The sequence below is a fragment of the Scardinius erythrophthalmus genome (genome assembly GCF_964197995.2).
Source record: "Scardinius erythrophthalmus genome assembly, chromosome: 21".
NCBI lineage: Eukaryota > Metazoa > Chordata > Actinopteri > Cypriniformes > Leuciscidae > Scardinius > Scardinius erythrophthalmus.
In genome coordinates this window covers 15,536,155-15,554,783 of record NC_138241.1, presented here as the reverse complement: position 1 = coordinate 15,554,783, position 18,629 = coordinate 15,536,155, and the positions used below count along the sequence as shown (strand labels likewise).

The 18,629-nt window shown below is 36.8% G+C and overlaps 1 protein-coding gene across 1 annotated transcript in view; it reads right to left on the bottom strand.

Annotated features, from left to right (window-relative positions):
• The window catches only part of eys (eyes shut homolog), a gene marked incomplete at both ends in the record, with an annotated part of 268,937 nt that overhangs the window by 46,400 nt on the left and 203,908 nt on the right, over positions 1-18,629 (bottom strand). The window contains 2 exons of the mRNA XM_081351375.1: positions 6,948-7,098; positions 16,987-17,154. Coding sequence (XP_081207501.1) covers positions 6,948-7,098; positions 16,987-17,154 — 319 coding nt within the window. The remainder of the gene's footprint in view (positions 1-6,947; positions 7,099-16,986; positions 17,155-18,629) is intronic.

Genomic DNA, 18,629 nt, shown 5'->3' with positions numbered 1-18,629 from the left:
CGGAGCGGAGCGGAGCGTAAGTAGGTCAAGTGCAGATGATGAACACCTGTGTCTGATTTCAGTAATTGGCGTGGAGAGACCGGATATAAGCCGGAGAGTGACAGAGAGAGAGAGAGAGAGACGAGCTGGGACCTCGTGAGACGCTGATCCTGCAAGAGACGACTAAAAGAGAATTCTGAGTTATTGTTTTGTATTGCTGTGCATGTGCATGGTGAACGCGCTCTGTGCGCATATTTCTGTTAAGTACGAAAAGAGTAAATAAAACGTGCGTCCCAGCTCCAGCCGACCCCTGTCTTCTTCCTTCCTTACTATTGACGAACTGAACCTTATCACAGTTTCATTCAATAACTTGTTACTTTCCCTGTGTAGCATGTCATCAGCTTTCTCTACATGAACAGGATTATAATCGGTTTCCCTCAATATACCTCACACTCGAGGATTCCCCTTCTGTCGGGACAAGACGCTTAACGTAGTTTATGGACTAATACAGAGATATAAAAGACCAAACTTGCACCTTATTTGGGATGTAGGCTGTAGGCTACTATATAGGCTAGATGGACTAAGAATATGAACGTAACGTGCAAAGTTTCATGCTGAGCGTTTCGTGATATACTGGCATAAAATCAACACTTGATCAATACTAACACTTTCTCTTCTCTTTTCTCTCTCTCTCTCTCTCTCTCTACAGTATATATATATATATATAATAGGCTATGCCTACGTGTATTGCATTAGCTTAAACTGGGAAGAGTCATAGAACTTGCATATTGTTGTCCTCCTATTGTTAGTTTAACTGTAAATCGCTTTGGAAAAATAAAAGAATAAAAGCGTCTGCTAAATAAATGACTAAATGTAGCCTAATAAATGTAAAATTGGCTTGACATTGGACATTCGCACATTTAGGGACCGTCTCAAAAGTTGCATAAAACATTGGCATACACGTTTCTAACTTCAATAGCAAACTTTAATTTATTTAAATAAATATCAAAAATCCAAAGGGTGCGCATTATGCCTGACACTACATGAACACTTTACAGTTGGTTTTATGACTGTAAGTCGTTCTATTCAAATGCTATTGAAGTTAGAAACGTGTATACCAAAGTAGTATACACTTTAGAGACGGTCCCTAAATGTGCGAATGTCCAACGTCAATGCCAGTCTATCACCGGGGAAACGCTCAGCATTAAACTTTGCGCGTTATTCTGAGTCAATCTGCTTGCCTGCGAGTTTGGTCTTTTATATCACTGTAATTAGTCCATTAAGCTATACATTAAGCCTTTTATATGTCCAGCAGGGGAATCCTTAAGTATTGAGGGAAACCCTAATAGCCTACATGCAGCACATCGCCACAATATAAAGTTAAGGCAACTAAACAACCAAGAGAAATATATGTCAATCTCAAAAATGTAACATTGGATCTGCGTATCCGCATCGGGGAATAACATTATAATCTTGTTCACGGTAGAGAAAGATGCTTGTAGGCTACACAGGGAGAGTAACCGTGAAGACACTGAATTTAACATAAAACCGCCGTCATAATAATCACAAATACACTTGCATTGCTGTTAAATGAGTTTTATGAATGAATGGCTTGCTCTAACTGTTGCTCTGTCTTCATCAACAACAAGCGCTTTTGCACCCCCTGCTGGTGAGGTCGACTAACAGCAGATGGAGAGTATCTCGGTAGTCTATTGCTTTTCCTGCAGTTCCGTTGAATTTACTGTCGAATTTGAACCACTGAATTTGTGGAAGAGAATTTTGCAAAGCGAAATGAAATGGACCGAAAATTGCCTGTTGAATATTATAGGTTGTATTTTTAAACAGTTTGAATATTTTGGAAGTGAAATATGAAAGGTGAATATGGATTATTGAATTTTTAATAATGAAAATGTGTTTGAAATGTTTTTAATTGAAATATTCACAGCTTAAATATTCAACCATGCTGAATTTCAGCCCATAAAAATGCAAGCCCTAAAAATACAATGCATTAAAATGCAAGCATGATTAATGCAATGCCTATTTTTTTTCAAGTAGTGCAATTCAACAGGCTTTTTGTTTCAAAAACATTTGACATTATTTTACTTCCATAATATTGTGACAGTAATAAATTTAACTAACATTTCTACTTGTGGGATTTCAAACACTGATTAGTAGTATTATTTAATGTTTAAAGAATTACCACATGTTTGTGGGTATTTCAAACTGAAAAGAAGGAAAATGCATTATTTAAAGCGGTTACATAAATCATCGTTCCAATTTCTTTCCAATGTAATTCAAATCATATTCAGCAGTTGAACTGTAAAAGGCATGCCAAATTTAATTTTATTGCTGCTGGTGCTTTGTACCATCCAGCTTGATGATAAATGAATAAGTAATCCATAAGTAATGGCGCAACTTGACATGTTTCCATTAACTGAGACAATTGACAAGGTTTTCAATCATTCTTCAACAGCTGCTATAATTCTGTCGGCCTCATCTATAAACATTGACATCTCAAGTGCTGAAGAACATTCGCAAAACAGACCGTTGACACAGACCTAAGCATCTCAAACTCCCTGTATTGCTCTTCAGGTCTTCTGGTATATCATCAGTGGCCAATGATTCACATTACTTTCTCCAGAGCCTGATTTTTCAAGTGACCCTTTACACCGAGGCATTGCAAAACCTGAGATGATGGGAATCCCCATCATTAGGCCACAACAGGTTTAAGATAATAAAAATGATAATCTGAGAACAAGTCACAGGGAGGACTTGTTCATATATGATTGTGGAGCATTTCATTTAAAAATATATGGAGATAACCCTCCTTTGCGTTACACTTGATGCTAACACGGCTGCAGGGATTTTGTCCCATTCAGACACAAGAGTCAGTCAGCATTCCGATTCATCCCAAAGGTGGTTCAGGTCTGGGCTTTATGCAGGCCAGCCAGGATTTTCCACACCAGACTAAGTAAATCATTTCTAGATGCACCTCAGGTGATTGTTAAGCTGAAACAAAATGGCTCATGCTTATCTATGAGATTGCACAGCTGTATGATTGATTTTCTGCACAGGTGTATCTAGAATAGCCAAACCCATTAATTATAACTGGATGTCTATGTACTTTTGGCCATGAATGCACACGCATAGCCCCAAAACTCATGCAACACACCACACACATAAAAAAGCCAACTCATTTACGGCAATTAAAAAGAATAATTAAGTCACGTGACATTCAAACTCTCTCCTCTAATGAAAGGTACCACGCTTCTTCCAGCTGCATTAAGATTCTGCTGAAGTGCCACATGGCTGACCTTGATCCAGTACCATGCAACGCGTGATCTCATCAGATCTTCACGGCTCAAGCAGACCCTGAGAGATGACCTCAGAAATCAAGAGGCGGAATTACTGTATATGGACATGAAGATATATCAGGATATTATGATTATCATCAACCAAAAGATCAAGACATTAGGCTTTGTATATAAGAGTAAATATAGCTAAAACATTACTGTGTGCAGCAACTTCAATTACAGTAATGTGCTAATCTTTTAATCTGCATATTGATTCTAAGTGTATTTTTTGATACTTTGTGGAATTTGTCAATTTCACATATGCACACAAAGAAATCTATACAACAGGGTGAATTTTATTTTCTAATATTTTTCTAGAATTTCCTTTTATTTTCTTTTTCAATTGAGAATGCAAAAGACTTTTGCTTTAAAAAGGTGAATCTCTCCCATTGTCTTCAGCATCAGTTGTTGGCACACCATGGTGCATGTGCATTTGTTTGCAATGATGTCTTTAACTTGCTGTTATCTTAATGTTATTTAAATGGCAATATGCACTCCTTTTAAAAGATTTTAGTTCCTGGTGCATATTGGCCAATTCAAGACACTCACTGCTTCAGACACCATGCTGTGTCAATTGCTGCTCAAGTTTTTCATTTTTTTATCCTGTCGAACTTGCAGTTGGACATTGCTGCTTTTAAAGGAGACACACACACACACACACAGACGAGGAAAGACAATTATTTTCAACCCTCATTCTGCCCCTCTGCCTGAAATGATCTGTTTTTACGGGGTGGCTCCTTTAAAGGCTTGTCAGTAAACAGCCACTGATATGATTGGCTAACGCCATTGCATAGAAAACAGTATCAACGCCCCCTCGATATTGTATGCAAGTGTTTAAAAAAAATGATCCATATAAAACTGTAATTTACAGACAAAACATTATGAAATCATTTACTTAAGGTTTTTGATGCTGCTGCTTTCAGATTCAATAAAGTTAAACGCTTCATCTTTCAACAAAAGTTTCTCTTTGCAAACTCTCCATTACACTGTGCCTCGCTGAAAAAACAACATTCTCTGAACAAACATATAATCCCTAGATGCGTTCTGGGATGCCATTAAACCATCCACTTGTTTTTGCCACTGGGATCCTTATGAAGTCAGTACAGAGATGCAAATGAGCTGTTTAAACTGGACGCGTCAAAGCGAACTTTCTTTCACTCTTCCATTTGTCCTGTTGTCGACAGACTCAAGTGGAGTCAGAAACTTCTGTATACTGTATGCAGTGTAGACAGTGTCAGTGATTATAATGGGTTCTATTTGCTTTTGACGTGACGCTCTCATCCGGTCTAGGCAAATGTGAGCCGTTAAGCTACTGAATGCCAGTGGGCGGGGCCAATGGTGCAATGATGAACTATTCGCGTATGTCATATGCAAATATATTTACCTGTGTGATGTCACAGATCCCGCAATATCAAAACGAGCTTATTTAAATAAAAAAATAAAAATTTTATAATGAGGTTTTAAGCTATGGTACTTGTGGGATGCTTTAAGAGTACAAAAGCCCTCTTATATGTCAAAAGATCAAGGGAAATTTGACTTCTCATGTCATGACCCCATTTAATTTCTCATTTTGTATCATTTGAATCAGGTATTTCTAAAGGATTATATGCACCATGCTTTACAGTATCTCACAACATCATTTAAATTCTTATTGGACATGTATGTGCCAATGTCAAAATAATGATTTATTCTGTGGAATATAGAGAACAAAGAAAGCAGACATTCAGAAAAGTGCAGATGGCACATCTGACAATATCTCCATTCCATCAGCCGGAGTATTTCCTCAGACGAGTGACAGAAGGAGAGAAACCTTCTCCAAGCCCTAAGAGATGAGATCGCTGAGTCAAACAAGACAGCAGGAATATCTAGAGACAACTGATACAGGCTGTCGGATTGTTAAGTTAGAAGTGCTTGGCATCTAAACACACCCCCCATGGGAGAAAAGCTGTTCAAGAAACCCATCAAATATGCATGTGAAATCAGCACTCTAATGGCCTAGGACTGGACTGCGTTGGCTAAAATAGTCTTACAGCTAAAGTTTAAAAAATTATATGCACTAAAATGTTGCTTAAGTGCACTGAGACCACCATTACATCTGGAGAGATTTCATTAAACTACATGCATCCAGCGCTGAGATAAAATGTAATTGAATAAATGAAAGCAAAGCATAAAAATTATGCATACAACATGTAGACACTGTAGTTTTATAAACATGAAACATTTACCAATACCACTTCTACTTTCTGAGAGGACAAGCAATTAATGTCAGGTTAAGTCTAAATAGGGCTGTCAATCATTAAAACATATATTGACTGTTGTATTCCATCTGCAATTGTTTTAAACAATCTGCCCTACTGTATTAACACATGCAGACTTTTGCCTCTATTTTTCATGACTGTGCCATTTTTAAGATGCTCTGTCAAGGTCAGTATTGGAGAAGGCACGATTGTGTATTTGTTTTCAATGCATCTTTTTTTAAAACAATTAATTGCACTAAATGAACACATTACATTGAAAGAGCTAATTCTAATATTTTATGATCCACTCGCATTATTTAATACAGTAGTTAAGCTAATAGTAAATAATTGCAATTCTATTAACAGCATCTTGACATTAAGCATTTTGAATTCTTATGCAAATTACTTCTGCAATATATTCAAGCACAGTCATCTTTACTATATAGAAATCATAATAGTAATAGTGCAAGTTTGTGGCCTAAAATACATTTTCCATTTGAGTGGTTATATGTATATGTTCATTTCATTATATTAATTATTAAATTATGTGCAAGTGGTGACTGGCTCCCTCAATGTTAATTTGCATTATTATTAGGTGATGAAACGAACAAAGACTAATATGTAGCAGTAAGCCACATAAAAAAGCAGCTTTGATGCGACTCCCACAGCATTTACATGTCAAAACTCATGAGTCCTAAGCATGAGATTCACAGAGCCCAGAAAAGAGCCACTGCCATTTATAAATTATAACACATTCAATATTAAAACCTGTAGCTGTGATATACTGCAGGAGCATATAAAATTGGTATATAGGAAACGTGCATTAAATTGACTTCTGAACGTATCTTCAAGAAAAGCCAAACACTTCAGAGTGTTTTTTCAACTATGGCACTTTAATTTCCCAGAGGTTGATTTTGATTAAAACAGATATTCTATTTTTTTATGAAAGTCAAATGAAAAACTTTTGGAAACTTTTTTTGCTAGTTTTGCTTCTTTGGCGAGAGATTATAATAATCCACATATAAATTCTTCTGATCAAAGTCACAGTATGCTAGTGTGAAAATCCAAAATCGCTGTAGGAAATGGTAGCCTACATGAATAAATGTGCTGTAATATGAAAGAACTTTGTGTTCAATTAAATCCAAACTGTTAGAGTAGTAAAATGCAGATTAGCTAATAAAGAATAATTTCTTGTACAAATAATTTCATGACGGCGCACTGCAAAAAATAAATAAAATAAAAAAATAAAATGTTCCTTACATATTTGGTAAATTGTAACAAAAACTTTGCAAGGTTAATGCTTTAAACAAGAAAAAAAGGTTTAATATCTTCACAGAATGATCTTTTGCAGTGTAAAAATAAATGAAACCATTCTCACCTCACTGTAATTGGCACCAAGCTATCGTTCTTGATACTGAGATGAGCAGCTGTGGTCAAAACATGAGAACCACTGCAGCCCAGCCTGGCCACTGGTCTTTCATTCTGGAGAAACACATGGAGGAAACGGTCTCCGAAATTTTGCTCCCGGGCTGAAAGGGAAAAAGGAATATAAAGAGATTAGAAAGCTTTCAATCTTTTCACTATCATAATGAAATTTAGCGATGACCTGTTTTAATTTGGGGCTACAAACCATGTTTAAGTCATACAAAATCTCTGACTTTCTGTAAAGTCACTCAAATGCTAGTTCATTCGAAATTAGTATGTTTTTTATAAATGGTTTTTTGAAGGCATCAAACCAAATTCTAACTCTAAATCCTTGTAAAGCAGATAAATGGCAATCTTTTTTTAAATTTTTTTTTTTACTTGTGTTATCTGGTGTTATATTTCATAGACATTTAACAAATGCAGTTTAGCGTTTGATTGGTTGTTTCTTTTAAAATATTGTCAAAACAAAAAATAAGTTGCATACAAAAAGAATCTACTTTTTTTATGTTTATTTGTGAAAATATTTCTACATTTTTAGTTGTTTACTGATTTATTGTGTTCAAACTCACAGTTTAGGTTTGAGTTAATGAATCATTCGCTCAACCAATTCATTAAAAATAACAAAACATGTGACTGGCTTTATGAGTGAGTCGATGAATCATTCACTCAGTATTGCAGTTTGCAGACTTCATTTGATACTATTTTCATTTGAGGAGCAAAAATAGACAAAGAAACTGTCCAACTTTATTGGTAATACTTTACAATAAGGTTTCATTTATTAACATTAGTTAATGCATCAACTAACATGAACTAACAGTGAGCAATACATAAAATAAAAAATCAGCTGTTCATTGTTTATTCATGTTAATTCACAGAGCATTAAACTAATGTTAATAATTACAACATTTGACTTAAATAATGCATTAGTAAATATTGAAATACACATTAACTAAGAGTAATGAATGCTGTAGAAGTATTGTTAACTCTTAGTTTATGTTAACAAAAGTAGTTAACTAACTAATGAAACCTTATTGTAAAGTGCATCAGTATCACACTTGCATTCATGCTCTTGGTCTGACCATTTAGATTTTTTATTTTATGATTTATACATTAACGTTCAACATTTTAATTTCCTTGTTCATTATTTGCAAACCTGCCACATCTGCCAACAATAAGTGGTAAATATAAGTACACAGATTAAGTACATACTGTAAGCATATCAAGGTTTACAGCGTACAGAAGCACAAGGTAACACAACTAAATCAATAAGCGCCTATTTTATTCCCATCTGGGCATGAGTAGTCACAACAATATTGTCAAGCTTCCTGCTTGCTGTGGCATATCTGGCAACAACCCCAGTGATTGCAGATGCACTTGACACTTACTGCATCAACTCCAGTTGTATTTCTTCCTCTTTTTTATGTAAAGGGGATGGGGCAGGGGGGGGGGTGTAAGGAAATGACAAATTACTCCTTATTGTCCCAATGGCCCTGTTACCCTGTACTGGGTCTAACGGAGCATGCATCCTCTTGTCAGTACCTGTCACCTGCTATATTCGCTCTGCCTCTCGTCTGCTGATGACTGAAGCCCAGCGGGAGTCTGACGTGGTCCTCGTGGGACGGTTTTGTTTGGAGGGGAGGGAACAGATGAGATGCAGGTGTAACTCTTAACATTTTTCTGCCTTCTGATATTTTCATGTCTTAAATTTAAACTGGGGTGCACACCTACACATCTGAGTGTTACAATCCAAGAGCGGAAAAACACTCGGACACAGGGGGTTCATTTAGTGATAGGTATATAAAAACACTGAACTGAATTACAGATTAGATACCAGTGGTGCTCCTTTTTCTTTAAGTTTCATAGAGAGACATTGCGGTCCAAAACACTGAGACCACATTTTAATACAATAGGATTTATTTATTTTTATGTAAAAAGTGTTAAAAGATGTTACAACAAACATAACTTATCATGAAGAGTAAATATTCGGTATTATTTGTAGGCCACTAATCAAAAATTCATTTGTGACATTGTATAATATAATATAATATAATATAATATAATATAATATAATATAATATAATATAATTTAAGTCACGTTATTTGTTAGTTTGTTCACGTTTAGAGTTTGTCGTTAGTCATGACAGCTATGTCTCGTTTCTTTGATCACTCCTTGTGTATTCAAACCCGTGTTTGGTTCAGTTCAGTTGTCAGTTCTACGTCGTTTTATTTTGGTTGCTCTCCTAGTTCCTGAGATTCTGTTTTGTGAAGTTTTGAGTTTATATGACAATAATATACCACACTGTAAGAATTTAAATTATTTGGATAAAATCAAAGTCATCAAAAGTTCACTCACAAAAGAAAAATAGGTATGTAATTACATTTGAAAACGTACAAAAAGTTACGAAAAATATTCTGTAAATATTCAAGTAATAATGTGAAATTAAACATGCATTTTTATAATATAATATTAAAATTAGAAAAATGGAAAATTCAAGCGTTTTTACTAGTTGTCTATGACTTTAGGACCACACTGTATGAATTGGAATTATCTGGATAAGATTGACATTGATCAAAAGTCCACTCACCACTGAAAAATAAACAAGTTGCTTATCACATTCACGCCGGGTTGGGAGATCATTCTAATTAAATCAGTCAGTTTCCCTTCTCTAAATTGATGAATCTGTCAGAACGAGAGAGAGCTGACCCAAATGCTTGCTCCCTGTCTTATTTTACATGGCTAATCTATAAAAGGAATTTCATGAAGATTCTGACAGGTTGAGACATGAGATAAACACTGTCATATTGGCCGTGTCAGGTGAGCTGCATATGCAAGACTAATCTGACAGGGTGGAAGTAAAATGAATTTTCTAACTTGACATCAAGAGCAATCTCATTCAAAGATGACAGTTTCATCCAGCTCTGCCTTTAGTGCCAACAATTTATAGACATGACTCATCTCCCTATCAGCTTATTTAAATGTCAGGTGATTGCCAAGACTGCTGCTACTGATGTAATATGGGCTGCATTTTAGTCATTTGAAATAAGCTTGGAACTTTTGAACAATGACGACTGCAAATGTGACAGTAAAATAATATGATTGATGAAGCACTTCACACTGAATGATAATATTTCAAACCTGTATCGAATCATTATGAGCACAATGTTCAGCAGAACCACAAAAAGCGCCCAGCCACAATTTGTGACATCACACAGTCCTGCTTATCGGACAGTTGCAATGACTGAGACATATCAGACACAATTATTTGTAATATTTAACCTCAACCAACAAGATATGTATGTGTATGATTATTACATAGTGTCTCTTGCAGGGATTAAAGTGAAAAAAATTCTTCTGACTGAATTTTTTTTAGGCCAAGTCATATTCCTTTAACTTTTTAAATAGTCGAGACCAATAGCGTTTTAAGGGGAGACGTTTTAAACCGCTTTAATATTGCCAGTAGGCGCAATAAGTAATATATATTTATTAGGGGAAAAGTACTTGTGTGTGTTAACAAATTTTGTGTAAACGTGTTATAATTTGCCTATATAGGCTATATATATATATATATATATATATATATATAGGCAAATTATAACAAATTAACACACACAAGTACTTTTCCCCTTTACTTAACATAAATTGTAAGAATATGACTAATAGTAAAGACTAGTACTAATAAATAAACATTAGGCCTATGCTAAAGCTATTAAATAGCAGTCCCAAACTAGTTTTTGTTAATACAATGTTGGTATGAGCCACTACAGTCATTTGAAAATATTAAAAATAACACAAAGAAAAATAGTGGCATTTTGGGGTTAATATGGAAACGACAGTTACCATGGAGACACAATATTAACAATAACTGTTAATGTAACATGGAAACTGCTCCTGGTGAATAGAATGAAAATCATACCTGCATTTATTTTATTTCGTGTAATTTACAACGTAACGGCGTTGCATGCTCGTAGTTTCTTTTGCACTTGATCAGTGAGGCGATACAGCGCGCGCCGCCGCATTTGCGCGTGCAATTGAGTGTGCGCTACGAGAACAGGATAACGACTGACAGGACAAGACAGTCCGTTTTTCTGAGGTGAAAAACTAATTCAGCGTACACTTATGTCACTGCCTGGTAGTTCCTATTGTGCTGGGTTTTCTGAAGTAACGTTAGTCATGATTCGCCTCTCATAACATGCTCTAAACACGCGCGCAGAGTGGAATAGGAGGAGCGGGGGCGCGGGGAGCAAGGATTACAGCGCAAATTTGAACTATATCGATATATGCGATATGGTCTAATTCCATATCGCATTTCAAAAATATATCGATATATCGCCCTACCTGCATTATAAGTATGTCCATGGTAACTGAAATATCTACCTCAGCGCTCAGTTGTAGCCTGACATGCACTTTCCGTGAGCTGTAATTGAAAACCCGGAGTGGACTACGAGCGAAGTGATTACAGAGTGCTTAGTGTGGAGAGAGGAACGTGCTTTTGCTCCACTCCAGGCTTTGATCACATCCCCCTCAGCAGGGTGAATACACTTCGTCTTTCCTATTCAAACTAAAATTAAGACATTTATTACACTATTTGAGAAATGAAAGCCTATTTACGGCCTTAAAATTATGAAAAGTGAATTTAAGACTTTAAGGGCAGACTGGAACCCTGCAATTGACGGAAATCCGTCATAGACTTGCTGCAATTAACGGATTTCCGTCGTAGCGACGGAGAACTTTAATCCCTGCTCTTGTATTGTATTTTTTTTTTGTGTATTGCATGCTTTATGATAGAACCAACAGTTAATAACCTCACATACCCCATGTTTGATATCTACGAATTTGTATTTTGATGAGCTAAATTATCGTGTATATTATACGTATGTTGATACCTATGCAACATATTAGTATTACAAGTATCTAATAGTTTCTACATCAACACCAATACAGCTACACATGCAAATAAGTCAGCTTCCAAACAAATTATCTTTTCCCTCTGGTAAATTGCACCTTTTCTATTGGTCAAGCCAAACTCCAAGAGGCGTGACCTCTGTGAAACTTAAAAAGCCAACTTCACAGTGACCTCCCCTCTCTTCCCTCTTCTCCTGGTTGTTGTGCGTGTGGGACCGGAAACCCAACTTCCTCGACCATAACAGAATCAAACTTACTGCGCAAGTTTGTCATCATTTCTTCATTCAACGCAGAAGAAATCGATTGCAACTTCAACACCACAGACTCACGGAACCATCAAAACCTCCTTCAGAAACTTAACAGACTGTTTAAACTGCAACTGGAAATGAAAGTATCGTACATTTAATGAGATGCTTTGAAATAAGAAGCTGATGGTTCTTTTCATGTGGTTAAATGACGCCATAGCTTCATTTAATGTTCCCGGTTTAATCCACTTTCAACTTTCCATTTCCTATGAACGTGTGCTTTGTGTGTATGTGGTTGTTTAGATTAGTTATGTGTTTGTGATTTAGTTAAAACTTTGTGCACAAGACCCCTGATTCTGATTGTGCTTTCAGATTAATGTCACTTAAACGATTCCTGATCTTGCTACATGCTAAAAAAGAATGAATTTACAGTAGCCATGAAAAATACCCTTTCTTAGAATTAATACATAATCGATACTGAGTGTTTTCTGGACAAACTGATTAATTGATTGTGATATTAATTTAGCTACATCAAGTTAATCAGATTAACTGATCCAAATATTTATACTTGATTATAACAAGTTAAGATTAATTATTAAAATTTCCCATTTTCACCTAGTTTGCAAAACAGTTGTCATTTTGTGAAAATTAGTCCATGGGCCCTATTTTAACGATCTGAAATGCAAGTATCAAGCGCGAAACGCAGGTAACTTTCTGGCGCGTAAGTCTTGGGCGCTTTGTGGCAGGTAAGTCTTGGGCGCTGTTGCTATTATACCGGCGGGATAAATGACTCTTGCGCCCGACGCAAATCTAAAATGGGTTGGCCTCAAGTAGCTTCATTATTCTTAGGTGTGGTTTGGGCGTAACGTGAAATAAACCAATCAGAGCGACATCTCACATTCCCTTTAAGAGCAGGCGCGCTTGTTCCATGGCGGATTGCTATTATAACGGCGGATTTGCCAGGCGCGCACCAGCAGCCGAGGAGATCGACGTTCTCGTCAGGGCCGTAAAACACAGAGAGGTGACATTGGGGATGGGAGAAACCCACCCAAATTAGCTTTGGTTAAACAGGCGTATGATAATTTGGGTAAATGTGTAAGCTAGATTTATGCCTATTTTTTCACATCTTCATGGACACAACAATGATTTCCCTCGTGAGTTAATATTTTTCCTTGTAATAATGTATGGTTTTCTAAAAAGGAAAACTGCTGCTTCTGTGTAGATGAGATAATCAAAGTGTATGCGTGTTGTGCACATGCTACATTGATTATGGCCAGCATGCGCCCTTAAAATAGCATATAATAACATGCGCAACGCGCCACTGACTTTAGACTAGGTTTTTCCTGGTCAGTGGCGCAATTGTTTTCTAAACCTGCAAAATAGCACCAGGGAACGTTTGCGCCGGAACACGCCTCCTCTTTGCGCTGAACCGCCACCGGGAGCGCAAGTTCATTTCCTAATTTACAGACGTGCTTCTGTGGATGGAAAAGTCCGCTGTGCGCGGGTGCAAAATAGGAATGATACATGCGTCGGTGTTCAAAGTCAATTGCGCTGGGTGCAAGATAGAGCCCCATTTATCAAACACCTTTCTCTTTATTTTGCCTTTTCAGGTGCTTCGCTAAAATATTTTCTGTTTGATTTTTGACATCTAGAAAGAGTACATTTGGTGTCATCAAGTATGATCAGATCGTCCACGGTCTGTTCCGAAAACTAGAAAGTTGTTTCTCCATCTGACAAGCTCTAATCTGAAAGTTGTTTCTCCATCTGACAAGCTCTAATCTGAAAGTTGTTTCTCCATCTGACAAGCTCTAATCTGACTGGCTTACTCTATCTGACTTCCCGAAGTAAGGGCACACATGAATTTTAATCAATTAGTCTAAAAACAAATTTGTGTTTACAAGGTACCGAACTGAGAGTGAGCGTGTTGGACATGGTGAATATTTATAGCCTATTATAACATCAATAAGTTGATTGAAAAAAACTGAACTCTCGTGTACAACAGAGATTTGTCAGCAAGGCAGCGTTTGATAGAACAAAACGGACCATTTATAATATATTCTTGTTTTCCAATAATGATACTACTTAAGATTTTAATACATTATAATTCATGTAAATCAAATTCACTCAATTACAGGTAAAATCCCCAAATACTCATTCATTTGGAGTTCGGCCCAGCCAAGGGACCATATTTGTTTAGGACAAAGTAATTGAAGAGCATCATCCAGCAGGGTTTGCCAATTAGCTAATAGGATCAGCCATCATAACTTTAAATTCAGCCCACAGCACATATACTGGTGTGATTGATTTCACCTAGAGACATTTGCTATGTCATTAACATGTCCTGAGAGAGGACTTCATTACTGGATAAAGAGGTACAGTCGACTGTCCGGCGTTTTAATTTAGCACTGAGGCTTACCAGTTATATTCACAGTCTCATAACTCAGTGTGTGTAATCCGCAGCGAGGGAGGCTGGGAAGCCAATTATTCATTAACACACACTGATAGAGTGCGAGTTATCGAGTCAAACTTTCCGCATCGTTTGAAGGTGATTGCTATTCAATAGACACATCAGGGAAAATATATCATGAATGCGATGTCAAAATTAATTACTTACCTCTCAAATCAAACTGACATTATTATTGTAACATACGCTATGTGTATTTATATACAGCTGTTCACCCTGATCTTTGAGCAAGCAACGAGCAGGTAGCCATAGAGACATGTCATTTACCACCAATATGTCACTGGTTTAGAATTAGCGCAGATAATGACGTCTGTGTAGAAATGATTAAAGACCTAGCAAGGTTTCCATGGTAAATTGTTTTAGATACATTTCTGCAAGAAAATGAAAAAGAAAGGACTCATCTCATCTGCAGGGAAGTAAAGGTGGTTTAGAAAAGCATTTTGCAAACTCTTTTCAAATCACAAATGCTTACCTATAAGGCACGCATCACTTTAGCACATTTAGCTATTAAAAGACCCCATAATAGAATGGTATAGGGACAACGTATTTTTACTTCTAGTGAGTAGACGAGTTTACCTGTTCAGCTGATGACATTTAATGTCCCCGACAACCTCTGTAGTCCCATTTAGCTAATCCCCTTTTACAAGAAAAGTAAAAGCTTTGAAAAAAATAAAATAACAATACATCACAAGATAATTACAATATTACTATGCATTTTATATTGTAGAATAAAACGTGAAAATATCTTGAGCTTGCGTTCACCACATACCTTACACTGTAAAAAAAAGTTACTGCCTTAAATTTTTAAGTACAATCAACTTGGATGTTTAAGTCATTTCAACTTAAATTACATTAAACGAACCTAAAAAAAATGAGTTGAATCCTGTATAACATAAAAAAGTTGAAAATTGCTTAACTTATTTAAAGCATTGTAAAAACACATGTCGTCATAACTTATTGATTATATATATATATATATATATATATATATATATATATATATATATATATATACACTCACCTAAAGGATTAATAGGAACACCTGTTCAATTTCTCATTAATGCAATTATCTAATCAACCAATCACATGGCAGTTGCTTCAATGCATTTAGGGGTGTGGTCCTGGTCAAGACAATCTCCTGAACTCCAAACTGAATGTCAGAATGGGAAAGAAAGGTGATTTAAGCAATTTTGAGCGTGGCATGGTTGTTGGTGCCAGACGGGCCGGTCTGAGTATTTCACGATCTCCCGTTCCACCACATCCCAAAGATTCTCTATTGGGTTGAGATCTGGTGACTGTGGGGGCCATTTTAGTACAGTGAACTCATTGTCATGTTCAAGAAACCAATTTGAAATGATTCGAGCTTTGTGACATGGTGCATTATCCTGGTACATGGTGGTCATAAAGGGATGGACACGGTCAGAAACAATGCTCAGGTAGGCTGTGGCATTTAAACGATGCCCAATTGGCACTAAGGGGCCTAAAGTGTGCCAAGAAAACATCCCCCACACCATTACACCACCACCACCAGCCTGCACAGTGGTAACAAGGCATGATGGATCCATGTTCTCATTCTGTTTACGCCAAATTCTGACTTTACCATCTGAATGTCTCAACAGAAATCGAGACTCATCAGACCAGGCAACATTTTTCCAGTCTTCAACTGTCCAATTTTGGTGAGCTTGTGCAAATTGTAGCCTCTTTTTCCTATTTGTAGTGGAGCTGAGTGATACCCTGTGGGGTCTTCTGCTGTTGTAGCCCATCCGCCTCAAGGTTGTGCGTGTTGTGGCTCCACAAATGCTTTGCTGCATACCTCGGTTGTAACGAGTGGTTATTTCAGTCAAAGTTGCTCTTCTATCAGCTTGAATCAGTCGGCCCATTCTCCTCTGACCTCTAGCATCAACAAGGCATTTTCGCCCACAGGACTGCCGCATACTGGATGTTTTTCCCTTTTCACACCATTCTTTGTAAACCCTAGAAATGGTTGTGCGTGAAAATCCCAGTAACTGAGCAGATTGTGAAATAAGACTCAGACCGGCCCATCTGGCACCAACAACCATGCCACGCTCAAAATTGCTTAAATCACCTTTCTTTCCCATTCTGACATTTAGTTTGGAGTTCAGGAGATTGTCTTGACCAGGACCACGGTTTTGACCTACAAAAATACGTCATCCCTGCACCATGTGGTTTGATAAGCATTTCTCAAATTGAAACATCTCAAATTGAAACCATTTCCCTTTTAAAAATGGCCAGTAGCCTTTTGACAGTCCAAAAAATTCATTTCAGCATATAGATGAGCTCAAAGCTACTATACCAACTCCAATTTTGATTTCACGGGGTCTTTATGTGCTGTATTCTCCGGTGGCTCTCAGATACTCACTGTAGAGAATAGTACCATGAGGTGTCTTGCTCTTCATTGTAAAAAACACAGTCCTCCTGTCCTCAGAGGAATGGCTCGTAAAGTGAGTGTCTGGCTGAAACAGGGACGTCAGAGACGGCAACTCCAAGAAAGAGGTACCATCAAATCGAGGGAAAAAGACAGTTGTATCTGAAAAAAAAAGACAAAAAAACAAACAAAACCAATAATTCTACTGGTAAAAGGTAAAGTCGACAATTCAAGTAAACATCCATCCACCATTTTGCCATTAACAGTTAGGGATTTTAAATGCCTGTGGTGTGACAAAATCAATTTTTAGAAGTAAAAAATATTTCAACAGCTCTCAATTAATATTAGCTCATAAAAGTAAATGCACTCATGTAATGTGATACACACATGGTTGTGTTGGGATGATGTCAAAACTCTGAAGGTTAATTCACCATTTGTTCCCTTGATATTTTCCTATGGGGTTTTATAATGGGTTTTTCAATTTGAGTATAATAAATCCTGTTGTAAACATAACTTGAAGATGCCTTGACGGTTTGTTCTATAATGTAAATTATAAACTATTATAAACCCTCATAGGAAAATCCCAAGGGACCCAGTGCTAGTCTTCCATGTTTTGAAGTCATCCCTGCACCTCTCTCTCTCTCTATAATATAATATATACTGCATATTCATATTTTATATGTCATTAAATGAATGCATTTACTTTTATGACCTTATGTTAACCGAAACACTTATAAATATATATTCAGGACTGATTTGTATATAAATAATTAATATTGTTGTTGTTTTTCTCTGTGAAAAGGGTCAATTGGTTTTAGATGAAGTATAGCATGTCACTCTGACATGTCAACTACCCATTCACATTTTTCAGTCATCTTCAAATACTAAAATGAACAACCTGTAGTTTACTTGACTATCAGCATTATGACTTAAATTTTGACCGCTATAGTGTAACCTCAAAGCTGAATGCACAGTCAAGAGCAGTAATGTCTGCCAGACTCTGATAAGAGTCTACACGCAAAGGCAGGAGGATCCTGTCAGGACCTGTTCTGGAGCAATGTTATCTCCCAGAGGGTGACAGACGACAGAGGAAGGTGGGTGTTGTCTGCTATGGTCACGACCTCTCTTCAGCGGTAATGATCTGTTAGCTTTTACACAGAAGGCAATGTATGCAGCGCGACACTGTCAAGGCATGTGTGACAAGACTTCAGCGTGGCCCATCAGCGGTGAACGTGTGTCAGGGTGTTGCTCATACATACAGGTCTACATACATCACATTATGGATGATTCAGCAAGATCCAGGATGCAGTTCTCAGGGAGGCCAGAAAAGGCAATTTACTGTACGTGACTTCTGCAATGACAAACACAAGGGACCAGTTTTGGTTTTAACACCGGTAGAGACATTTTAAATCTGATATTTTCTCCACGTTGCCGCCTGTCATTTCGGAGAATAGTTCTACATCCCAGTATTAGAGAATGTTAGATGTATAAAACTGAATAAATGCATAAAACTAGGGCTGCAAAAGTTTTGAAAACTGAGATTAATGTCACCATTTCCCTCAAGTCTTTAAAAAAAAGATTGCACATTTTTATAAAACATTTAATTTACAACTTTATATATTAAAATTGCATTTATA